The 27,172-nt window shown below is 40.8% G+C and overlaps 1 protein-coding gene across 1 annotated transcript in view; it reads right to left on the bottom strand.

The window, feature by feature from the left end:
- Positions 1-27,172, bottom strand: part of FMN1 (formin 1) — a 414,557-nt gene that overhangs the window by 142,939 nt on the left and 244,446 nt on the right. The window contains 1 exon segment of the mRNA XM_004751031.3: positions 8,681-8,768. Within this exon segment, the coding sequence (XP_004751088.2) occupies positions 8,681-8,768 (88 nt within the window).

Below are 27,172 nucleotides of genomic sequence, written 5' to 3'. Positions count from 1 at the left end.
AACCTACCCCTTAACACTCCCACAGAGCAACTATCTTGACCTCTACCAAGGAAAACGCAAGGATGGGAGGTCATGGAATGAGGCAGAAGTAGAATCGGAGAGCTGAGGAAAGGCACAGCAGGAACATCTCCCCACAGGCTCACCTCATAAGGACAGGGCCATCACAGAGAGGGATGACCAATTTATGATAAAACTGGGCATGAATGGAAAGAAGAGGACCCGGCAGGGAGAAGGGTGGGTTGGGGGAGAGCCTGCCTCCTGAGAACTCTGGAACTAGGTCTGTTCACCACTGTCAATATGCCTTTCTCTTCCCACTACAGGGCCCACTCCGCCCCGCCTCTAGCACCAGGCACACCTGTGCAGATAGAGGTAAGCACAAAGCCTAGCTCCACCCAGATGAAATGCTAAGGACACCAATTATTAAAGCAGCTTAAAATAATCTGTCTACTACACCAGAGGGTGGGTCTCGCGGGCAGACCTTACTGGGGACGAATACTTAATTAATTAATTGCCGCATATACTGGGCACTTTTTGTGTGGGTAAGTGTTTTACATTTACTTGCAGGAGAGGGGTGCTATTGCTGTCCCTAGTTGTACAGATGATGAAATCAAGGCATGAAGCCCCACAACTGGATTTCCCAAGCTGAGCTCCATAATCAAATTACTGGACTATGATTGCACTTCTATTTTTTTTTTTAAGATTTATTTATTTATGAGAGAGAGAATGAGCACATGCCTGTGAGTGGGGGGCGGGGCAGAGGGGAAGAATCTCAAGTAGACTCCCCGCTGAGAGAGGAGCAGAAGGCACAGGGCTCGATCCCAGGACCCAAGAGCTCATGACCTGAGCCAAAGCCAAGAGTCGGGCACTCAGTCGACTGAGCCACCCAGGTGCCCTGATTGCACTTCTTTTATAAGTGTTAGGCTATGAATGATCACTCCCTCTAAAATCCTCACCCTCTTAAAAAAACAAACAAAAAAATCAGTGAACCATCTACACACAACAGCCTCTATTGGCATTTGTCTCTAAATGGCATTGCACGCTTTTTATGTTAATCAGCAGCCTCCTCGTGGGAACCATACATAGCCCATGCTACAAAAATTTCATTTGTATATTATACACACTGATAACCTCACCATTATTTATCACTAATAATTCAATTCTCATATGCTACCTCAATATGCATAATAAAACAATCCCAATTTTAATCTTTGCCAGTTGTTCGCAGTTATTAAAAATAAACATGATTGCAGTTAAAATCACAGCAAGAAGAATTTCTAAAAAATAGAAATGTGGAAACTGAAAAGGCATTGTCTTAAAAGAAAACATAAATATAGGGTGTCTGGGTGGCTCAGCCAGTTGGGCATCTGCCTTCTGCTCAGGTCATAATCTGGGGGTCCTGGCACTGAGTCCCACATTGGGCTCTCTGATCAGTGGGGAGTCTGCTTCTCCCTCTCCCCCTGTCTGCTGCTCCCCTGCCTAGTGCTCTCTCTCTCTGTCACATAAATAAAATCTTTAAAAAAAGAAAATATAAAATATAAAAAGAAAATAAACTCTAGAGTAATATAAAGTCAAATTTTCTTGGAAAGATATGAGTAAGTGTAATTTTATACTACATGCCAGAACAGACTGAAAAGGGAAGAAAAGTCACAGAGCATGAAGAAACAAACAAAAGTTGCCTCCGGACCCACAAAGCACAAGAATGACCAAGGGAGCATGTGCACAGTCTTCCCTACATTGCCAGATGCCTGCCTGCGCGGCATGTTAGTTGGTGCGGACCTTAATTCGGGCTGTGATGGAAACAGGAGGCAAATGTGAGTGACGCAGTGAGCAGGAGCTTGTTGGGTGGTGGAAGACACAACAGTCATGAAAGGGATGCTTATCTAATCTGTTCCAATCGCTCAATCGTATAAAGCAAAACTCCCAATTCTCACCCAAGTTTGGGCATGTACTATGCTGCAAGGTGCCCACCGTGCCATTTTATAGGTGCAATTAAAATTGTCCATGGTTCAAACCTCAAAGAAGGGCACAGCCAGGGAATTCACAAAACCTCCCCTCCGCCAGCCCCTCTGTTCTCTGTAGGGCAGTGGAATGAGAAAGAGTTCGGGTTAAGCTGCTTCTGTTCTTCCATTAGTTCTGGTTCTTTTAAGCCAAAATTACATTCCAGGCAGATTGGATGGTCTCAGCCAGTTGCCTGAAGGTAAAGTACAAAGACTTGCCACCCTGTGCTTTCTGGACTCAGCCCCGGGGGGTGAAAGAATGTACAGTGGCTTAGAAAGGGGTGGGTGGGAACCCTGCCGCTCAGGTGTTTCAGACAAAAAGTGGGAAGCACAGGGAAGGATTGGGGCTACTGTTTCCATTTACTGATTTTTTTGTGAAAAAAAATTCACTGATTTTTTTTTTTAATGAGATTTTTCAATATAGGAAGTTGATTGCTCCTAGCACTTTCATTTAGTAGGTCCACAGGTAAGGAGCCCACATCACCTTTGCTGGGTAAACTCCTTACACGGCATCCTCGCTCGTTCTTTTGCTTCCAACATCCTCTGATTTTGGGGGGTCCCCCTGAAATGAAGTTTTTTGATTCTAAAATCTGGTTTTAATTAAACTAAACTTGACAAAATAAACTAAAGTTGCCTTCAAAAGATTCCTGCAGACAAACCCTGGAAGATAATCCATCAACAGTAAGAAAATGGCAGAGCAGACAGTTTGATGGCCAGTTCAAGTTCTCCATCAGCCATGCAAGTAGTTAAAGAGCAAAGATAGTTGAATCGGATTTGCTAAGATACTGACCTCCATAAATTATAAGAGAACTTATCAAGGGACTATTTGAAATGCAGATTTCGATACACTGTTGTTAATAGTGAGTTTCACTCTATTTGTGATATTAGCCAATAAAAACTCAAAGCCATCAAAATTAAAGTTAGTAAGACATTGCAAAAAACATTAATCTCACTTTAGTTCATATTTGGGCATGAGTTTTATAACATGAATATTAGTTCTGTCACACGTTTACATGACACACATGGTTCAGAGAACATAGCTTGAGAAGCATGTTCTGAAACTCTTTACTGGTAGGGGTGCCCTATAAAGACTTTGGAGACCTCCTGCCTTCAGGAGGCTAGAATGTTCCTTAGGAAAATCCTAGACAATTCATGGTGAATTTCACATGCCTGGTAAAATTCATTCTGTTTTAGACACCCGGCATTAACCTTGACAGCAATTTCTAGAAATTATTAGGTAAAGGGAGCAAAGTCGAGTAAGCATTCTCAGATCTGGGTTTTAGACTCCCGGCACATAACTCACTGGCATCCTTTCACATTTTGATTTGAAATTCCTAAACAGAAAGATAGTCTTTGATGCAACCGAACTCCCAAACTGAGTTTCTAGGCTGGTAGAAACTAAGCTAAAAAATGTTTTATTTTGATGTTAGATTAAACATTATAAATATAAATTCTGAGTGTACGGGAAATTCCAAATGAATGCCAGGAGGTTTCTGGCACCTCGTCTGTTGCAAGGCATACAGAGGTTTATGTCAAGAACAGTCAACAGCAATTTTCCATCTCCCCTGGGAAAAGAATGAGAGGAAATCACTAACGTGGAATGAAAACACTAATTTGCAATCATGTAGGCAGTCACTGTGTCCAAGGATGCCAAATGCTTTTAAATACAAGTCATCCAGTTTAGCAGATGGAAAGCGGCAAGAAGTAAATCAGTTATTCAGAGTTTCTCCTGGACCAAATACAGGTGCTGGGGGGGGTTATGATCGTTCTCCTGAAACCATTTTTCCCCCACAACCAAGGTCCTGCCCTGAGTCATGCAGTGCTTCAAACCTCGGTCCGTTTAGGGACTTGGCTTTCTTCTCCAAGATATCCAACACCATCTTGGGTAGGGACAAACAGATAAAAGTGGTTAACCTTTTTGGCGATGTTCTATCTCCAACATAGCCCTATCCACTTCACATCAGGCTAGAGTTTTCAGATGCTCATTGAACACATTAGCTTCAATGTCTCCAGTCATTTCAAGCTCAAATCATCTACCTATGCTTTTTCTCCTTTCTTTCCAGTTTATGTTTTGGTACCATTCATTATATACATTCTTGTTGAAGCAAGAAATCCAAGGTACATATAAGACTTCTTCTCCATCACTGCTTCCTCTGATGTGGCTAAATGGAATAATTCTCTCTCCAAATAGCCCTTTTCTTTGGTCTCCCCCATATTTCTATAGACACAGCCTTAGTTCTGGCCTTCATATTTATTATCTCAATCATCACAATCCCTTTCTAACAGACTGATCCTCCTTCAGTATGATTTCTGTTTCTCCACTCAACAGATACTCAAGGACCATCACCCAGGTGCTAGGCACAGTACAAGGTGCTAGGGACACATCACTGAGCAATCTCCCTCTTGGAACTTATACTCTGGTGATGGGTATAAATGGAAACATAAGTAAGGAGCAAGTGAGGTATTAGGTGTAGGGCAGATTCAAAGAATTAACTTAGTGTAGGCTCTCTTAGGCACCCTATGTGCCAAAACTGAGCAAGGAAAAGGAGCTCGGTCTAGTGGGGTGGAAAAGCATTTCAAACAGAGGGAATGTGCAATGCTGCTCGTTCAAAAAGGCTACTCCTTCAAAGACACAGAAGGAGGAAAAAACTTGGCCTTTTTAAGGAATCAAGGAGGACTGCTGTGATTAGTGTGTGGTGAGACAGGAAGCAAGTGCAACCCAGCCAAGTTGGAGGTACCAGCTTGGCCCAGAGCACGTAAGACCTTAGAGGTCTGTCTTCCACAGCCCGAGAGGCATTCTGTATTTGGAATTAGATCATAGCACCGACGCTCTTCAATTGTGTCTCCCTGTTACTCATGGGATAATATCCCAAGTTTGTATGATGATATTCAGGGCCCTGCCTGGTCTGGATACCACTTACCTTTTTAGCCCTGTGCCCTGAAACAACCCACATTCACGTGTCATCTGTGTATTCTAGCAGGCCTCCTATTCACCTGCCTTCTGTCCTTCTGTGTGTGATGACCACTGTTTTATCTTTAAGACTCATCTTAAGACTCATCATCCCATTGAGCTGCCTTGTACGTGTCTCCCACCACCCCGCGCACTCTTGAGAATGTTAGAGTCTGGATCTTATGTGTTGTGGTAGTCATGGGGCCTGATATAGAACTGGCATTCAATCCATGTTTCCTGAGGGTGGGAAGGCAGGAAGTCAGGAGAAAAGGAAGAGAGTTTTGCCCAAATGTACTGGAGTAGGGCACATGACAATCTGATTCCATCTATTCTAAGGTTCAGTCTACTTTTTAAAAATCCAATTAACTAAAAAAAAAAAAAAAAAAAAAGAGCAGCTTTTATACATGATATGTTAGCCCGAAGAGCTGTAAGCAAGGCTTAATGATCAGAGAAATTCTTAGAAAAAATGCAACATGGCATAAAGGAGCACACTGTCTTTCTGTAAGACCTGGAGGTACAGAGCTTCCGAATCCCACTTCTTGAATATACATCATAGGCTCATAGGCAGTGTCTTGTGGACAACAGAAGAGTGGCCACCTTTACAAATGAGGAAGACAATGTTGTTTTTTTTTAAAGATTTTATTTATTTATTTGTCATAGAGAGAGCACAAGCAGGCAGAGTGGCAGGCAGAGATAGAGAGAGAAGCAGGCTCCCTGCTGGATAAGGAGCCCGATACCGGGACTCGATACCGGGACTCGATCCCGGGACCCTGAGATTATGACCTGATCTGAAGGCAGTGGTTTAACCAACTGAGCCACCCAGGTGTCCCACAAGGTCGCTTTTTAAGAGCTGAACCAGGAAATAAGTGGATTATCCAGCTACGGAGGGTTACATATGTGCACGGACATACCCAAAACCATTATCAAGGTGACTACGCTGTCATCCCAGCAAGGGGGAAAAGAGCATAAACAAATACACAGAGAGAGGAGAGGCAAGTGATACGGATGCAGTAATGAACAGATATGATCAACAGTTTCATCGCGGCGAAGGAAAATTCTTTTCCTTAAGTGAATATGCTCACTTTTGGGGTTCTACATCAGCTCCTTGTGAGTTTGGGAAATGCTAGTTAGTGCATCTGTCTTTGTGCTTTAACAAAGATGACCATATGACCACAGGCTGAAGAACAGCCTCGGCACTCTGGTCATTTCACCAGGGCTGATGTGCTGTGTGACCTTGCCTGGCTGCCAGCTGGCCAGCCCCAGTCAGATCTCACGGCAGCCCCTCTCACGTTAAAGCACACGTTCTGGGCCAACATCAGCACCGGGACTCCTTTCAGCAGGACGACAACACAAGGCCAAGTGCATTCCATTCACGACCAGACACAGACTCAGCACGAAATGTAACTGACACAGCTTGGGCTCCTTGTGACCTTCGGATGCCAGTGTCAGTCAAATGATTCTAAAGAAAAATTAAGCTCGGGTTTTATTCATCTGGAATGCATTACTGAATGAAGACATGGAATAGAGGTGATTTTTTTTTTTTTTTTTTAGAACTTAGGAGCCAACTCTGTGGTGGGGAATGGAGGTGCCTGGAACAGGAGAAAGAACTAGATGACAAGTCCTAGAAAACTGTGATGTTACAACTGACATTTCCAATGCTGGCATGTTAATTCGCCATGGCTTCACGTGAGCATGCTTCTGCCAAGAGGAGAGTGCTGGAAAAAGCAGGGCCGAACTAACCTCTCACCTCACTCACAATGAACATTCGCTCCAATGAGGCTGGGGTGCCATGGGAAGGAGATTTGTAGTCCGGAGGTGGGAACTGGAATACGACACGGCCGGGACGACTCTGGTCTCATGACAACCTGACACTACAGCACGATGTGCCTAAAAAGAACTAAATTGAGTCTCAAGTGCAGTTGCCAGTACGAAAACTCTTAGCCATGGCTCCGCACATCATGGTGATGAACCCAGGCATCTAACCTCAGAAGAAGACTGTGGTTTAGGAAACAACCCTGCCGCTAGAGGTGGAGAATTCCTTTCCAAACTCAGACTACATCCAGAAAGCTCATTTCTCTGACAAAAGATGATCAGCTTTCCTGCTGATTTATCTGTTTCATTTTTTTCATTTTACCTTTGTGGTCAAGTCGCTGTTCCCTGGTTTGAATATATGAGAAATTCAAGTCTTCTAGAAGATCTGGCCTCTAAAATCACTGAAGGATCCCTTTCTCATATTTTGATGGTGGATCCCTTTAGTTGCCCGGCCCAAATTCAAGTCCCCTCCTGCAAGATTTTTTGAGGTTTCCTATTTATCCTTCAGTATTTAGTTTTACTTAATTAAGCTGAAATATTATAGATAGACAGCTTGTTTGCATCCTCTGTGGCCATCAACTAATTCAAAGTATTTTAAATTTTATGGGGAGTTTTTTATGCTTGCAATAAAGCAAAATTTTAAACCCTTAGTGTGTGCCTAAGTGTCTTTTGGTTTGGGACCTCTGCAAGTCTTATGCTGTGTACCTGTGTAAAACAAACATGAGGCAACAGTAAAAACCTGTGGTGTGAGAGTGTCTCCAGTTTAAATCCATGATGAATTCTACCAAAACCATCTATGGGAGATTGCATTACTATTCAGAAAATATTATCAATGACATGTCAAAATAAAGATTTACATTTAATTGTAATTGTAATTGTACTACTAAGAAAGAGTAGTACTGTTTTCATGCAAGACATAGATTTCAAAAACGTAAGATGGTTTTTGATCTATTTTTCTAGAGACTAAGAAAAATATATGTAAGTAAAATTTCCTTTTTTAAAGTATTTCAAAGTGAGCCAAAGACAACCACGTTGAAATAGCATCATTTGAAAAAAGGAAGGGATTAAGAAACAATGACATAAACAAGTAGATGAAGAAGCAAAGTGTTTCACCATAGAAATATTCCAGCTAATGAAGAAGAAGTGATGGAGTTAGTGTATCGTTATTTTGCAGACTTCTAATGAAATAATGAATCCAGGCAAAGATCTTTAGTGTCCACTAACAACATAAAGAAACAAATAGATATTATGTATTTCTTGATATAATATGCAGTAGCATTTATGAAGTCTTCCCCTACTAGGATCAAGTTTGTAGAGCAAACTAACAGTTTACATAAGGAACCACAGGGGACAGAAAAACATAGTAAGTAAAAATATGGCAATAAAATCAGAAAATCAAAAATGTGGGCAACTCCACAGGACAATTGACTTGGTTTCTTAAAAAAAAAAAAGTTAATTACAAAGGAAAAAAAGAAATATGATGGCATGCAGAAAGTCCTAGATTAAAAGAAAACTGAGAGACACGCAACCAAGGTAATGCATGAAAGTTGTTTGGATCCTCATTCAAACTAATTATAAACAAATGCATGAATTGGTGAATATATAATCGGGGAGATTAGAGCTACATATATGATGATATTGAGAAATTATTGTAAATGATTTTAAATGTGTGACAATTGCACTGGAATTATTTTAACTTTTTATCAGTGTTCTGACATTTTTAACAGAAGAATTATAAAATGTCTAGGATTTGCTTTATAGTAGTCTAGCTGGTGAGGGACAGTATTTCAGATGAAACAAGAGTGAGTTGGTACATTGGGTTTACTATGGGATTCTAATTGTTTATAGGCTTGAAACTTTTCACAATAAAATGTTGAAAAATACTAAAGTTGGAAAAACAAAAGTGATGGAGAAGACTTACCCTGCTGGATATCCTTCATTTCTAAGTGCAAACTCGATATCAAGATTCCCACAGTTTGAGATCGTTTTCCATCTAATAACTTGATGATCTGGAATTTAAAAATAAAATTGATACAAGTTCAAATGACCATGTAATCTTTTAGAAGCATATCAAAACCATTAAGATTTTTAGATACTCTGAGGAACTAAACTGATGCTACAGTCACTCTATTTTAATGATACTTTAATTTGAAAGTGACTTATCTACAACTACAGAAATTTTAGAAAATGAAGGAGAAAAAGATCATGCCAAACTTTGCCAATCTAATACAAGCACTGAAATCTTTATTTAAACACTTATTAACACAACTATAATTGCAACGTATATATAATTTTATATCCAACTTCTCCACTTATCATTGGCACCTTTCCACATTGCTACTTCTTAGGTCACTTCAGAGCCTCCAGTCTTTTTGGCTGTGTCATCTGCCCAGTGGTTTAGGGGAAAGATCAGCGTGATCACAGCTCAGCTGTCTACCAGTGATGCAGCCAGTTTCTTCATCCCAGAGTTGGGCTCACTGTATTTAATTTGTACATTTATTCTAAAAATTACAGGATGTAATATATGTAAAGCACTCATATAATATATTCTTTTTTTTAAAAGATTTTATTTATTTATTTGACAGAGTTCACAAGTAGGCAGAGAGGCAGGCAGAGAGAGAGGAAGGGAAGCAGGCTCCCTGCTGAGCAGAGAGCCCCATGTGGGGCTCAATCCCAGGACTCTTGGATCATGACCTAAGCCGAAGGCAGAGGCTTTAACACACTGAGCCACCCAGGCACCCCCATATTATATATTCTTAACACAGATTATTTAAATAAAATTTCCCTGTCTTGGAGAATTGAGTTGCTTCATATTTGTGCTATTTTTAACATAAACAATACTTTATACATTAAGCCTTTATATTAATTTCTTAAAATTGTTCTTTTATGATAATACAGATATGTCAAAACTTTACAGTCTTCTTATAAACTCCAAATACCTCATCACCCATTATGGAGGGAGAGCTTTTTGTAGTTTCGGTTTCTCTAAACCTAGTAAGCCAAATCAGTTCCTTCTAACATATCACACAGTGGCCACTAAGGGGGAAAAAAAAAATTCATTTTCTCTCATGTGACACAACTACAAAAATCAATAGGGAATGCACACAAAATATCACCAAATCTTAAGTTTTTAAACACACTTTGCTGGGTAAAATACAAATTAAACTAAACAGCTATGCTTCCCCTTCCACGTAGGCACTTAAAAACTTACCAAAATATAGTGAAGATACAGTAATATGGTAAGAAACATCTGCATTTATATTGGTACTAGACTAGCTGAACTGTTTGTTGGTTGACTATAAGGAATAACAGACTTTGTTCCAAGATGGTCTAATTACCCATCTATCAGTCAATCCTGAATCAGTTATTGCCAGCCCTTTATCTTTTCTTTCCCTGCTCAGAATGGCTACTTTTATATAACTATTAGACCTAAAATATAGTAAATACCAAGATTTCATCAAGATAAAAGGAAATCTGATGTTTTAGTCCAATGTGTTTAATAATGTCAGCATTAGTCTTAAAGAAAGATTTTTGGGGGATACAGAATTTCAAGAGTTTTTTTTTTTTTTTAAAGAAATAAGGTCAGTACTGGGACTTTTAATTTTTTATATGAAAGCAACAGAGAAAAAGATTATATATAAAATCAAACATTTTCTTTAAAAATGCAATTTCTGGCTTATTCTTAGATTGAGAACACAAATTTAAAATGAAATGATTTTTAAAAGCCCAATACAAAATTAAGAAAAGCCACATAAGTTTCATGTAAATATCCAGCCATGCACTCATTCATTCAACAAAAACCTGCTGTGACTCTTTTATGTGCCTGGCACAGCTTCGGACTCGGAGGATATGGAGGTGACCCAGACAGATCAAGTCCTTGCTTGTCCTTGTGAAGTCTGTAGAGCTTAGTTATCTTAAAAAAAAAAAAAATCACTTTGGCTTTGTTTTTCTTTCTCAAGATTGCTTTGGGATTTGAGGTCTCTCATGATTTCATTCACATTTTAGGATTTTTTGTTCTATTTCTTTGAAAAAAATGACATTGGAACTTTGATAGGGATCTCACCAAACCTGTACATTGCTTTGGGTAGTACAGACATTTTGACAATATTAATTCTTCCAAGCCATAAGCACAGAATATCTTTCTATTTAATTGTCTTTCTTCCATCAGTGTCTTAAACTTTTCAGTGTCTAGTCTGTCACCTACCTCCTTGCTTAAACTTATTCCTAGATACCTTATTCTTTTTGATATAATTATTAATGGGATTATTTTCTTAATTTCTGGGATCATTCACTGCTAGTATATAGAAACGCAATGTATTTTTCTCTATTCATTTCATATCCTGAAACTTCATTGAATTCATTTACTAGTTCTAATAATTTTGGGGTAGAGTCTTTAGGGTTTTCTATATATAAATTAAGGTTATCTGTAAAAAGTGACAGTTTTACTTCTTCCTTACCATTTTGGATGCCTTTTATTTCTTTTCTTTGCCGAATTCCTCTGGCTAGTTCTTTCAGTACTACGTTGAATAAAAGTGGCAAGAGAGGCGCATCCTTGTCTTGATCCTGATCTTGGAGGAAAGCTTTCAGCTTTTCAGCCTTGAGTATGATGCTACCTGTGGGCTTGTCATATGTGGCCTTTATTATGTTGAGGCGTGGTCCTTCTCTACCCACTTTGTTGATAGTTTTTATCATATCTGGTTGTTGAATTTTGTTAAATGTTTTCTCTGCATCTATTGAGTTGATGACTTTTATCTTGCACTTTGTTAATGTGATGTATTGCACTGACTGATTTATAGATATTGAACTATCTTTGCATCCCTGGAATAAATCCCACTTGATTGTGCTATCTGATCCTTTTAATGCATTGTTGAATTTGGTTTGTTAGTATTTTGTCAAGGATTTTTGCATCTATGTTCATCAGAGATATTGGGCAGCTATTTTCTTTTTTTGGTGGTGCCCATGTCTGGTTTCAGTGTCAGGGTAATGCTGGACTTCTAAAATGAGTTTGGAAGCATCCCTTCCTCTAATTTTTTGGAAGTCTGAGAAGGAGGATAGGCATTAAATCTTCTTTGAATGTTTGGGAGAATTCACAGTGATCCCAGATGGTCTTGGCTTTTGTTTGTTGTCAGATTTTGATTACTCATCGAATCTCCTTACTAGTAACTAGTCTATTCAGATTTACCATGATTTAGTCCTGAGAGATTTGGTTTCTAGTGATTTTTCAATTTCATCCAGAATGTCCAACTTGTTGGCAAATAGTTGTTCAAAGTAATCTCTTATATTCCTTTGTATTTCTGTGGTGTCAGTTGTAACTTCTTTTCCATTTCTAATTTTACTTACTTGAGCCTTCTCTCTTTTCTCTTGCTGAGTCTAGCTAAAGGTTTGTCAATTTTATTTATCTTTTTAAAGAACCACCCCTTAATTTCTTTGATCTTTTCTATTGTCTTTTTAGTCTCTATTTCATTTATTTCTACTTTGGCCTTTGTTATTTTGTTCTTTCTACTAACTTTGGGCTTTGTTTGTTCTTTTTCTAGTTCCTTCAGGTATGAATTTTTATCTGTATCCTTACGAAATTTCCCCTTAAAATTACTTTTGCAGGGGGGCACCTGGGTGGCTCAGTGGGTTAAAGCCTTTACCTTTGGCTCAGGTCATGATCCCAGGGTCCTGGGATCGAGCCCCGCGTCCGGCTCTCTGCTCAGCGGGGAGCCTGCTTCCCCCTCTCTCTCTGCCTGCCTCTTTGCCTACTTGTGATCTCTGTCAAATAAATAAATAAAAATCTTTTTAAAAAATTCTTTTGCAGCATCCCCTCGATTTTGGTATGTTATATTCCTATTTTCATTTGTCTCAAGATATTCTTTTAAGATTTTTTAATTTATGCATTTGAGACAGACATACACACACACGCACACGCACACGCACAGAGAGCATGAACAGGAGAGAGAGGCAGAGGGAGAGGGAGAAGCAGATTCCTCGTTATCTTTGAGTGCAACATGGGGCTCAATCCCAGGACCATGGGATCATGACCTGAGTGGAAGGGAGATGCTTAACCAACTGGGCCACCCAGGCACCCCTCAAGGTATTCTTTTATTTCTCCTTTCATTTCTTTGTTGATCCACTGGTTATTCAGTAGCATGTTGTTTAATCTCCACTTATTTGTGATTTTTCCACTTTTCTTCTTGTAATTAATTTCTAGTTTCATACTGCTGTACTCACAAAAGATGCTTGATTGGATTTCAATCCTCTTAAATTCATTGAGACTTGTTTTATGGCCTAACATGTGGTGTACTTTAGAGAATGTCCCATGTGTGCCTGAAAAAACTGTACATTCTATTGTTTTTGGGTGAAATGTTCTATGTATATCTGTTAAGTCCACCTGGTCTAATGTGTCATTTAAAGCCAATGTTATCTTATCCCAGCAATTCTACTACTAGGTATTTATCTGAAGAAAACATAAACACTAATTTGAAAAGATATATACATCCCATTTTCATCGCAGCATTATTTATAATAGCCAAGATATGAAAACAGCCGAAGTGCCCACTGATGGATGTCAGATAAAGAAGATATGTTCTGTATATAAATGGAATAGTACTCACCCATAAAAAAGAATGAAATCTTGCCATGTGTGACAACATGGGTGGACTTTGGGGGTATTATGCTAAGTGAAATAAGTCAGACAGAGAAAGTCAAATATATGAATTCATTTATATGTAGAATCTACAAAATAAAACTCATTGATACAGGGAACAGGATATTTGCTAGAGTGGAGGAAGGTTGGGGGCAGACAAAAATGGATGAAGGGTGTCAAGAGATGTAAACTTCCAATTATAAAATAAAAAAGCCATGTAATATAACATACAACATGGTGACTACAGCCAATAATGCTATAGTACATATTTGAAAGTTTTGAAGACAGTAAATCCTGTAAATTCTCAACACAAGAAACAATGTTTTGTAAGTTTTTACAGTGATGGTAACTACGCTTATTGTGTTTATAATTTTGCAGTGTGTACAAATATTGAATAATTATATTGTACACCTATAACAAGTGTTATATATCAATTATTCCTCCACAAAAATAACTTTGGTAAGTTGCCAAAAAGAACCGAAAAGGCAATTAAAACATCACCTGAACTAACTGCAAAGAAAATTCCAAAGAAGAAAGGTTTTGGAAATTGACTAGACTTAGTGTTATTGATAACACTTGGTCACGGCATACACATGGACATCAAGGAGACAGGCACAGAAATCAATTTATAACAAGATCACAAATGAGGAGCAACAGTTTCTTCAAACAAACATTCACCAAGCTCTTCAGTTAGAGTTCCGAAAACCCTGAATAACACATTCTATTTACAGGAAAAAGTTTAAATGCAACTTCTTCTAATAGCTAATTAAAAGAAGGCCAGAGAGCAATCAGACGTGAGCTAAGACAAAGAGGAAAGGGCTGAGACTGAGATTGCCCGTCAGTGGGGAAAATGAGCGTATCTATCCCTTCAGTGTTCATGCAGGCTGAAATATGGAGAGAATGTCACCACAGTCAGCCATCCTTGAAGTTCTGTCTAATGACTTGACATAACAAGTGTTTGAAAAGAAGGTGTTTATTATCTTAAGCTAGACTAAAACCTTAAGAGTTGTATGAAATGTAGTGCTACCTCCCAAAAGGGAGGGAGGCAGTGGTAGAGTCACAGCATTTGTATTCTCTTCTCTGTTTGTGTCAAATTCCCGGTCTGCCTCTGACTAGACCTTTAAAAATAGACCTCTAATTTTCCATGTAGCTTCTCTTCAATTGTGGAATAATACAAAGTTTCTTGAAAAGCAGCCAAAAGCTGTCTTAAGCTCTCTTACTTTGCTTCTTCCATTTCTTTTCTTTTCTCTTTCCTTTTCCTTCCTTCCTTCCTCTCTTCCCCCTCCTTTCTCCCCCTCCCCTCCCATATCTTCCTCCCTTCTAGATTGGAAGGCTTAATAATAATAATAATAATAATATAATAATAATAATAATAATAATAGAATATAACACAAAATCTACCCTATTAACAAGTACTTAAATGTTCAGTACAATATTGTTGACTATACCACATTGCTGAACAGCAGATCTCTAGATTTTTTTTTCATACTACATGACAGAAACTCTATACCCATTGAACAACTACTCCCCGTTTTTTGTTCTCCCACCAACCCCTGGCAGTTTTCGGCTTCTACTCTCTACTTCTATGAGCCTGACTACTTTAGAGGCCTCATATAAGTGGAATCATGCAGTAGTTGTCCTTCTGTGACTGGGCTGATTTCACTTGGCATAATTTCCTCAAAGCTCACCCAGTTTGTAGCATGTGATGAAATTTCCTTAAGGCTGAATAATATGCCCCCCCCACACCCCACATTGTCGTTACCCATTCATCCATCGATGGGCATTTAGGTTATTTCCACTTCTTGGCTATTGTGAGTATGGCTTCAGTGAACATGGGTGGGCAATTATCTCCTGTTTTCAATTCTTGTGGATAAATCCCAGAAATGAGGCTATTGCATCATATGGTAGTTCTATTTTTAATTTTTTGAGGAATCTCCATTCTGTTTTTTACAGTAGCTACACCATTTTACATTCCCACCTACAATGAAAAGGAGTTCCAATTTTTCCACAACTTTGCTCATAATTGTTCTTTTCTCTTTTTCTTTTCCTTTTTAAAAAATTATAGCTATTCTAACAGATGTGAGGTGATACGTCATTATGGTGTTGGTTTGCATTTCCCTGTTGATTAGTGATATTGAACATCTTTCATATCTTTGGACATTTGTAGGTCTTGTTTGGAGAAATGTCTATTCTAGTCCTTTGCCCATTTTTCAATTGAGTTTCTCTTTTATTGAGTTGTAGGCATCCTTTATATGTTTTGGGACATTAGTACCTCATCAGATATATGGTTTGCAAGTAATTTCTTCCATTCCATAGGTTGCCTTTTCACTCTACTGTTTCCTCTGTTAGGTAAAAGCTTTTCAGTTTTGATATAGTCCCACTTGTCTATTTTTGCTTTTGTTGTCTGTGCTTTGGTGGCCTATCCAGGAAATATTTCCAAGATCAATGTTATGCAGTTTCCCCTAAAGTTTTCTTCCAGGAATTTTATAGTTTCAGATCTTACATTTAAGTCTTTAGCTCATTTTGAGTTGATTGCTGTTTATGCTATAAGGATCCAATTTCATTCTTTTATATCTGGAAATCCAGGTTTTCTTTTGTTTTGATTTTTGGTTTTTTTTGAGGAGCCCATCTTTTCCCTGTTTTAGTGTTGGCACCCTTGTTGAAGGTCATTTGACCATATAAGTGTGGGTTTATTTTTGGGTTCTCTACTCTTTTCCATTGGTCTATGGGTTTGTTTTTACTCCAGTACCATACTGTTCTGAATACCACTGTTTGCAATACATTTTGAAGTTAGAAAGTGGGGGTCAATACCAAAAAAATTACAGGGAAATAATTCGGAGTAAAGGGGGGGGTTAAGAAAAAAAGCAGAATATATATTGTAAAATACCCTTCAGTCTAATACGTAAAATGACTAAAAGGAAACACATGTAGGAGGACATTACACCAGTAGACAGACCATGTGGGAGTTCAGGTGACTAACAAGGCTAGCCCAAGACTTCAGGTCATATTCATATCTTTCTGAAACAGGTTAACGATTGGGCTGAGCAGGATGTGAGGAGGTGGGGTTCGCAATAGGGAAGAGTAGGAAAAGGAAGAGAGGTGCTCTGTAGGCTCTTTGGTCATATTTTACAAGCTTCTGCCCAACCCTTGGCTGGTGTGGTCGCGGGAACACAGACTGGAATAGGCAAGGGCACCTTTGTTGAACACACATGTCAGGGGACTCCCATGCGCCAGGTGTTGAGCCGGGGACTGAAGATTAGCACAAAACTTGGTCTTTGGAGAGTGGTCATATTTCCAGAAATATTAGTTCTGTTATTTTTATCTTTTCTCTTTCTGTGGGTGTGTTATTTTTAATTACAAAAGGAACAAATGCTCACTGTAATAAAAAAAAAAAAAAAAGCTATGAAGAACAAAAGAGGAAAAGGTGAAATATTCTCTCATCTCCCAATTCCACTGCCCTGTTACCATCACAGTAATGGGGTTTGTCTCCTTCCAGAGCTAAACATGTGTGCAATGATAAGGAATACATTTTGTTCTACAACTTTTCCCCCTTGTTCAGAATAATTCTTTTTCTTTTGTAAATATATTACTGGTATCTTCCCTGTCAGTAGAGGCAGGGCCACATTAAGTATGAAACATAATTTAAGTATTCCTCTATTGATGGACATTTAGAAACTCTCCAAGATTTGCCCATTATTAATGACGCTGTAATAGGCAGCCGTGCAGATGTGTTCTTCATCACTGGAGCTTAGATTTCTACAGAACAACAGAAGTTGTTCAAACAATATGTTCATTTTTCATTTTGATAGATACTGCCAAATTGTTCCTAATAGATGCTGCCAATTTACACGCCTGACAAGTACTGGAGAGTGGCTGTTTTCCTTGTCCCTCACCCTCCAGGTATTATCAGTTTAAAAGATTTTGGCCAATATGATAGGTAGAATGATTTTTCTGTATTCTACATTGCTAATGATTTAATAGTAAGATTAAACATTTGGTTATTGGTCACACGTTCTTTTGGATTGTCTTTCTATCCTTTTTACTATGCTTTCCAATTACTAGATCTATTAGGCTGGTACAAAGCAAAGAAATTTATTTTTTTTTTTAAGATTTTATTTATTTATTTGATAGACATAGATCACAAGTAGGCAGAGAGGCAGACAGAGAGAGAGAAGGAAGCAGGCTCCCCACAGAGCAGTTAGCCTGACGTGGGGATTGATCCCAGGACCCTGGGATCATGACCTGAGCCAAAGGCAGAGGCCCTAACCCACTGAGCCACCCAGGCACCCCCAAAGCAAAGAAATTAAATAAGGCCCAAAGCAAAAAGAGATTTACACAGAGATTACTGCGGAGAGGGGGCATTTTCTAAGGAAAGAAGAGGGATGAGAACTACCTTTCACTGTACCCCACTGTGCACGAGGCACTGTGTTCACTCTGCACACAAGCCAGTCCAAATGGACAGTTGTAAATTGGGGGGGCTGTGAGCACCAGGATACTGTAAGATTTTATTCCTTTAGTGGCCCCCTATGGATTTCCAGAGAAAACAATACTTCATACTCAAGAGGCCTATAAAGTAAGTGTAGTGACCTAATGCATTGCTAGGGCATTAAAGCAAGAGACACGAAAATAGAGCACTTTGTTCTGCTCGCCCAACACTCTGTTCTCTTTTGATATTGGTGATCAAATCTCATAGTTCCTTACCCAGCTACACACCTGTTATCAGAGCCATTTGCCTTCATGGCAGAGTAGCTAGGAGGAAAAGCTCAAGGAAGGAAGAAGAGAAGATTAAAGAAAACTAACGGAGAAAATAAAGAGAAGGAAGGAGAACAAGGATTTAGAACATGATGAAAGACTTAAAAAAAAAAAAAAAAAAAGATGATCACCTAATTATCAACCAATAGTTATTACACTCTTTTTAAGATAATTTTTTAGGGGGCGCCTGGGTGGCTCAGTGGGTTAACGCCTCTGCCTTCGGCTCGGGTCATGATCTCAGGGTCCTGGGATCGAGTCCCGCATCGGGCTCTCTGCTCAGCAGGGAGCCTGCTTCCTCCTCTCTTTCTCTGCCTGCCTCTCTGCCTCCTTGTGATCTCTGTCAAATAAATAAAATCTTAAAAAAAAAAAAAAGATAATTTTTTAGAATCATGCTCAAGTTTCAAATAACCAGATCCAATTTGTGTAGAACTCTCTACTACCTGGAAATTACTGCATTTCCTTTTACTGCATTCTATACATTTTTTTTAAAGATTTTATTTATTTATTTGTCAGAGAGAGAGCGAGAGTGAGCACAGGCAGACAAAGTGGAAGGCAGAGGCAGAGGGAGAAGCAGGCTCCCTGCGGAGCAAGGAGCCTGATGTGGGACTCGATCCCAGGATGCTGGGATCATGACCTGAGCTGAAGGCAGCTGCTTAACCAACTGAGCCACCCAGGAGTCCCTGCATTCTATACATTTTTTGACAAGGTACTTCCTAGATGGATAAAGCAAACTTCAGGAATTCTTCTCTGACAAGAAGGAAACTACTATGGGGTGTTTATTCTCACTAGCTTCTCTCATGTATCCCAGGCTTGGAAGAAAGCAAATATTCGTATTACTGAACAGTGTGGACCAGTGATGATAATGATTATCTGGAAAATTTTTAGAACCCTAATGTTCCTAAGATTGTCAGATATTTCATTGTCTGCCCTTTTTATAGTAGGAAATTTAACTGATACATTTTTTAAAATAGCCACAGGATTTAAGATTATAAAAGGTTTATCAAAATATTTATTAATAAAACAATTTAATTAATCTGCACCAACATATTGTTCAAGCCTCTGCATTATTATCCTGCGCCATTTTAACAGTTTTTAAATGTTATCTGGCCCAAGTCAAAGATTCCTAGCAACGGAATAATCCAAGTCGAAATACAAATGCAGCGAAGGACTATAGCCTTAAATACGGTGGGTCCTTTCCTCTTTTAGCTTTAGCATGCTGAGCTGCCACAGCCCCTTGGCTGGCTATGAAAAGTCATCAGCATCATCGTCCGGCAACCAGTTGTTAAGAGAAAAGTCAGAAGACCAGCCTTCTATTTCTAGACCTTCCCTGACTCATCCTTACATCAATGTTAAAATACAGTCAGTCCAATTCAACAAAACTCCCAACATGCAAACTCAGTGGGCGTTCAAAGACTAGTTTAAAGGGGAAGCTCCTATAAACAAGTCTGATACAAGGGAGTTATTAACAGGGATCAGTGAATAGAAAGAGATTCTAATTGTTCCTCCTAGCTGATCCTCCGTATATGCCCTTCGTATATGAGGCAGGACTCATTGAAAATGGGGGTTTTGAAGGAGATGGCTGTTTGGGGCCCAATCTTCCTCTGGATAACCTGATTGCTCCCCAAAGTTACATTCAGTGCCCTTCTCCTGAAACAAAAATCCAAGTTCCACGTTCAGAGAACTAAATGGTGAAGGAGATTTGAGAGATGATAAGCTCGGCAGACCACGAGCTGCCAAAGGCCACCGGAAGTCCTGTTCTGCTTAGCCATATAGAGAGAGGGGCTCTTTCCATCCTGCATGATTACTGGTTCTCCCAGCACTATGATAAACCAGCAGCAGGGGCTTTTAGAGGGCTGACGACCTTGAAGCCAGGGCACTGCATTTGACTGTGGACACTGGAACGCTTCCTGATTTTATTAGTCCATAGCTTCATAATGTGAGTTTTCCGTGTGTATGTGGAGCCAGTAGGCAAAATGATGCCTTGAGGCTCCCAATGTGACTTCCTCTCCAGGCAAGCTCTTGGGAGACAAGATCCCACCCCATGCTGTTCAAGAAAGACTTCGGAGAATATTTATGAGACCGTACGAGTACCTGTGAAAGTTTTCCCATGCAATGCATATACTGGTTAAAGTGGGTTTGAGGATCATTTACCCTTAGCTAGGAAGAAATTCACAAATGTTGTCTAACTTGACCTTCTGCCTGCGGGGAAGCCCTGAAATCAAAGGGCCTCCTTTACAAGGAGGTCATACTTTTAGAAATTATTAAGGTTGTCTTCATACAATGCACACATATTTAGAGCCATTTTCTCTCACCAAACACAGTGGGACCTGAGCTGACTGTAAACGCAGCCTAAATTTTTCATCCTTTCTCTATTCTAGGACTCCTCTCAATGCCCATTTTTCATTCTTCATCCTCATGTGCATATTACTTGATTTGTTCTAGTCCTCCAAATCATTTTCTAGTATTAAGTAACTTTTGGCACAGGAGAGTTTCACTTAATATCTGACTCAAATTCCTCATGCTTCCATTTCAAATCATCTTTTTCAGCTCCTAGGGAAGGCAGATAATAGCTGCTCTCACCATCCTCTACACAAAGCTCCTTCATGAACCTTAAGGCTGTCATTTGTTATTTTTTTTTTTAAACAAGAGATGCTTTCTATCAAATCTTTAAAAATTGGTTTTTGAGAAATGGTCGCAAGCCCTCAGTTTATCTTGGTCCTATCTGGAGTCAGCTGAACTTGGCAGCACATAGCTTTCTCCTAGGTATAATTATAGTCCGGAGGAGAATGCAATTTGTGCAGCATTCCACTGACCTACAAGCCGACCTTGTGCAGGGGCAAATTCACAGGTTGTGTTAAACCCTATTAGACATGCCTAGTTTAAGGCAAAGCCTTTCCAGACCCCCACCGCATGCCGGATCAGGCAGTCACACATGCGTACTATCACACTGCCTGGGGAGCTCTCGCAGTGCCTTCCAGAAAGGGGATAGGCAGGCTGATGTCCCATGCTGTCTAATCCTGTACCTTGGGCCGGTGTATCCAAATGATTATTAGTTCTTACATATGTGGATTTTTTTGAAGAAGAACCTGCCTCTTTGAATAAGAATTAGGACAGAAATGAGAAGACAGATTTGCTACACTGGAAAAAACCCACACCCTGACTACTCAGCTAGAAACGTCTTGCCAGGCAGACTGAGAAAGCTCTCCTGCCAGGCGCAGTGGGATTTTTCACATCAACATAAAATCCACATCTATCTTCAGGTTTCTGCCCGAGCTTGGCAGATGGGGCCAGGAGTAAAAATAAAAATAAATGGTCTGAATAGCCCATGAATGCTGGAAGCACAATTGGCCAAGTGAGTTCGGCAGAGCCACAAAGTAGAGAGAATGATGGAAGCTGTCTTCTTCCAGGGAGACTTCCCTGTCTGAAACTGAAGATGAGAAGTTTCTCTACCTGCCCCTTCACTGGACAGCAAACACATTCAAGCCTATACCACGTCAGGTAGGTGCTCTGTTCTTTGGCTTAGGCCTCACACTTGAAATTTCCCAGTTTCAGTCATGAGTCCCATCTCCTGTGAAGGTGGTTTTATTGTAGAACAGGTGCACGTCTGGTTAAATACAGCCACAAACACTTCCTGGGCCCTTCAGGCATATAAACGCACCGGAAAGTTGCTGCCTTGTCTGTCTGATTCCCCCTTCCCCGACCAAAAACAAACGCATAAATGAAGGATCCACAGACACGGGCAGCTCTTTCCTTACGTGACAGGGATATATTTCAGATAGCCATGTGAGGTCATGTTCGACTCTAGAGAAGAAATGAGCATGTGGTTTGCCTCTCTCAAGGAAACTGAAGACAGCGAAGAACACACAGAAAGGAGACTGTCTCTCCAAAGCAAAATTCTAAAAAACATTATTTCTATTTTTGCACCTTCACACTGGTGATCCTTGGCTTAAGCTTCATATCAATGCTCACCGAACACCGTTACTTGGCAAACCCACAGACATTAAGAGGCTGGTATAAAGCCCACGCACTGCTAATGAGAAAGCAGCTTTTCTCATCGACAGGAATCCCTTGCATTTCTAAGCCCCTGGATGCCAAAGGGATCCTAGTGCTTTCCTAAGGACTCTTGCATTTCCCTCAAAGACATTCTTACGGACTAAGCTGGTCGACAGAACCCTACGTTAGAGACCTAGAAATTGATGAACCTATCTCACAGGCTACTCTGGGGTAGTCGAGCTGATAACCTGCTCTGAGTCATAAATAGAAATTAGTGTGAAGTCCCGACTGGTGGGATTGGAGAGCAGCATCTTCTGGGGACGAGATACGGCAGAACAGGGAACCCTTAGCTTCAGTTCTCTCTTACTGAACTGTCCCCCACTCGCAACCCCTCCAGCACCAAATGACAAATTCTTATTTTATAATGAATAGAAATCTAATTTGGAAGAAAGAGTGAGAATTTCCCAAGGGAATTCTAACAAGCGAGACAAGATAATACAATGCCATGAAGCATAACAGCCGGTGGATGCAGGCCTTCTACACAAAATTAAAAAAAAAAAAAAAAATTCATGGGATGGAACAACTGACAAAATCCCACTTCATATTCTTGTGCCCTCCTGGCCATTTCTAGTGTGGCAGTGACTGGAGATGAGACAGGTAAGTGACTCCTCCTCCCAGATGATGCCAGGAGAAAGGGCCAGCTGGAGGGGACCGGCAAGACCAGAGCTGGCAGGCGTCTTGCTCTCTCTGCCCTCAGGGAGAGTGAGCGCTTCCTCGGAAATATGCAATTGTTTCTTGGCAGATGCCCAGGAAAATAAATGCTGACTCAGCTCCCTTGTCCCATCTCCTGTGTTCCACCCCTGCCACTCTTTGGCATCAGACCCTGAGGAGTTGGTAGGCTGGTTCCATGGGGCCATATTATGAAGTGTCACCTGACTTGGTACCAACAAGCTGATGGGTTGTCTTCTGGGTAGTGGCCTCCGTCAACAGGCCTGACGATGCCATTAAAAGAAGCTTTCTACACACAGCCTGATTATCTGTGCCACTAAACGTTTCAAGGAAAACTAAGCTCCCCTGTTCTGTCAGACTGCTAGGTCTGAATGTCTTCCATGGCCTTATTTTTGGGGACACATAAAATTGCTCCGATGAAGTTTACTTTAAGGATTTAGGCTCTTCACCAAGAAATGTGAAAAGGCGCATTGTCATCCTGTCTTGCGTCTGAGAACATATTTGGCATCCCGTACCTTTACCGATGAGACAGAAAAGCTCTTTTGTTGGTTTTGAGACCAGTGAATTCTGTTCAGAAAGCAAATGGAGAGAAGACCATAGCAGGTGAAGGCTGGGGCTGGGACAGGGGTAGGAGGCACCATGGGGTGGAGGGGGGCGGGAATATAGGCAGGAAATAATTCTGATGGTTTGGAAGTTTCTGTGTCAAAACAAAAATCATACGCATTTTCCAACTCCAACTGGCCAGAGATTCAGGAGAGAAAATGGCCAAGACATTAGTGCATTCATTTGCCCTGCCTCCAGTTCAGGCCAAAGTGCAATCGCAAAAAGGTATAGGTGAGAAACGCCATCCTTTTGGTTCCAAGAGCTCAAGGCCCCTTCAAGGGTGCTTGGCTGTAATGAACAGGAAACAATTTTATTTTATTTTATTTTTTTAAAAGATTTTATTTATTTATTTGACAGAGAGAAATCACAAGTAGAGGGAGAGGCAGGCACAGAGAGAGAGACAGGGAAGCAGGCTCCCTGCTGAGCAGAGAGCCCCGATACCGGACTTGATCCCAGGACCCTGAGATCATGACCTGAGCCGAAGGCAGCGGCTTAACCCACTGAGCCACCCAGGCGCCCAACATGAAACAATTTTAAAGTAATGACAGCTGACCTGGGGAGAAGCAACCGGACAGAGGGCTACATGGTGGAAGGAAAATGAAAAAGAAAACAGAAGACTCTGAAAAGATCCAGCCTCTAGCAAAACATCAAACCAAACCAAACCAAAACCCAGGCCCTACTGTCCAGGACTCTGCCTTTTAAACTGATGGTGTGCCTGCTAAGCTACAGCGGTCCAGGAGTAGAAGGAAAGAGTGGCTGTCTTCGGGACAGAGGTTAATAACATCAGGATAACCCAGGAGAATTCAATTCCAGGCCTTCAGGTGGCTTCCAGCTGTCATGGTTCAAGCTCTCCCCAAGGCCAGGAACATATTCCATATCGTAGCCTTTAACAGCTGGATGGAGAATTTATTTACTCTCTGTTTTAGAAGGCACGGGAGTACAGCGGCTCACCACTCCAGACATACCAGTGGCAGGTAGCTTTAAGTCATGTTTTATTGTTTTGTTTTAAATGTCTGTATTATAATCTTCCTTTAAAATCCCGTGCTAACAACATTTGGATAGCACGGCTATCAAATACGTAGAGGAAATTTTTCCTTCTCTTTTCCTTCTTTCACCGCTGGCCCTAGCACGGAGGAGAAAAACGAAAGCTTTCTTTCGGTCATTCCTCAATTTGGTAGGATGGCGCAGGATGGGGATCCTACATACCTCTACAAACCATAGGCAAAACCTGCAGTTGCCTATAGAAAGCTGTCTGCAGTTGAAGACAATTAAGAATTTGTGAGATAACCTCTAGCAGTTTAGCATGCATGTGAATTACCAGGGACCTTGTTAAAAATATAGACTCTCATTCACTAGGAATGAGATGCGGTTTGGGATTGAACTGTATTCCTCCTACAAAAGATACGTTGAAGTCCGAATCTCCAATACCTCAGAATGTGACTTCACTTGGAAATGGGGTCACTGCAGGTGGGATTAATACAAATTAGGTCACCCTGGCATTGGATGGGCCCCAAATCCAATGTGGCTGGTGTCCTCTTAAGAAGACAGCCATGGGAAGACACAGAGACAGGGAGGGAGAATGCCAAGTGATGACAAAGGCAGAGAATGGAATTTCCCTGCTTGATGCCAAGGAATGCCGAAGACTGTCAGCAAGCCACCGGCAGCTGGGAAGAGGTGAAGAAGGGTTCTCCTACCAGCCTCCCAGGGAGGATGGCTCTTTCCAATACCTCGACTTCAGACTCCTAGTCTCCAGAATTATAAGACAATATGTTTGTGTAGTTTTTAGTTACCCAGTGTGTTGAGGAAGTCCCGGGAAACTAACACTTGGGCCTGAGGGCCTTTTATTTCTAGTAAATCATCCCCTAATTTTTGGCTCCCTACCAGTGGTAGTTGCCTTCCTGAGCACATGACAGGACAATGCTTACGCTGCTGCTCCGGGGGACACACTCTGTGGTCAGGTGACCTCAAATGAACATGTTCTTCTGTTTACTCTCATAGGCACTTAGCACAATGTCTGACATATATGCATGTATGTTTATACAATCCCTGATTCCCAGAGCTTTTTTGATTAACCAGCTGGAACTGTGTCTCTGTCCCTCTCTGTCTCCTGAAGCTATGTGCCCAGTCACGAACATCTGCTTTCTTTCATAAGGCCAATGCCAGCAATGCAGATAAGCTATGCCAGCCTCCTAAGGATTCTAAGTAACAATGTTGTGAGACCTTGGGACTCCCTGTCTTAGCAATATTTCTCATTTAATATTAAGACACCGAACCCAGTCTCTTGTATGTATTTTTGGTCACTCCAATAGGGCCTTTTCTCTCTAAAGTTTAGAGTGTTAGGCTTTTGAGAAGAACACGTGCTAATAATTACTCCAAGCTGGGTAGTGATGATGGGCAACAGAAATCTTATTATCTTCAATGTCATCGTGTGTCTTTGATATGATAATCACTGCATTCAAGATATCAGAAATGATGGATGGCCTTTGATTCAGAGTGTACCACGATGCAAATTACCTGGCTCTTTCCCACTCCTGCTCAGATGGTGAAGAGCTAGTGACAGTGGGCTCTCCTGGCTTCAGGGCCTCAAGCCACCAGGAGGCAAAATCTGGGGCAAAACTCAAAGAGGAATGCTCCCTTTTTTAAGGACACCTGAGGCCACTTCAGTTTTCCCTTTTATGGACACGCTTCACCTAGGACAACCCCACACATAGTATGAACATGCAGCCATTGCCAGGACGTAGAGCTATTTATGACCTAAGTCCTTCTCTGTTCACCTTCTGGGCAACAACAGGAGATATAAGTACCACACTGCTTCCAGTAGGCTCACTGAGTTCCTTCTAGAAACATGACAGGAGGATTCCAGGAAATTCTAGCAGGGGAAGAAAGATGAAAGAACACGGTGTATTTGTACTTTAAAACTGCCAGAAGATTCTGCCAGAGCTTACAGTATATAACCCAGCACGTTTCCCTGAGTTGGTAATTAGTCTTCACCATGCTCCTCACGCTCACAGAGTATCCATCATGGAAAGCGAGCACATGCTATATGCTTTCCTTCAGGCGTCCGTGTGAATGGAATAATAGTGATCCAAAATACTGACTACCATCCGTGAAGAGTGAGCTCTTACCTCTGTCCTGACTAGAGTCATCAGAGCATGTACCTGGAGGCTCTCATATGGACGAATCACAAGTACAAAAGGCACACAGTAGGTGATTTGCCCAGAGTTATCAGATGTCTGACTACTAGTCCTGTGTGCTTTCCCTTGGAACAAGTCTCGCTCCTGCAAGGACATACATGCCCCGTCACCCGAGTTCTACAAGCCAACAGCCTCCAAAATGTGAAAAGCAAGATGTGTTTGAGTGCTAGGGTAGAACAGGTAAGGCCTTTCACTCCCCTTTCTTCTATAAAACCAACTCCAAATGATGGGACTGAGTAGCAAAACCAAAATCTATCTTCAGTGAAATTAGGAAACCCCCTGTAGTTTCAAAACAGAAAACATGAAGCCAGAAGGAGTTGATAGAGTGGTATTCCATGGCACCATGGAAGGATAAATGTCACTGTCTGCCAGGCAAGGGAGAACCTTGGACACATACCAATTAGAGGGATCATGTGCTCAGGAAGGCAACTACCACTGGTAGGGAGCCAAAAATTAGGGGATGATTTAGAAGTTGGTATATAGTACAATTAGGTGCCCCGTGTACAATTTCACC

The sequence above is a fragment of the Mustela putorius genome, unplaced genomic scaffold (genome assembly GCF_011764305.1).
Source record: "Mustela putorius furo isolate JIRA1106 unplaced genomic scaffold, ASM1176430v1.1 tig00003898_pilon_pilon_pilon, whole genome shotgun sequence".
NCBI lineage: Eukaryota > Metazoa > Chordata > Mammalia > Carnivora > Mustelidae > Mustela > Mustela putorius.
The sequence above is the reverse complement of the archived record's forward strand: the minus strand, read 5'-3'. Positions and strand labels throughout refer to the sequence as shown.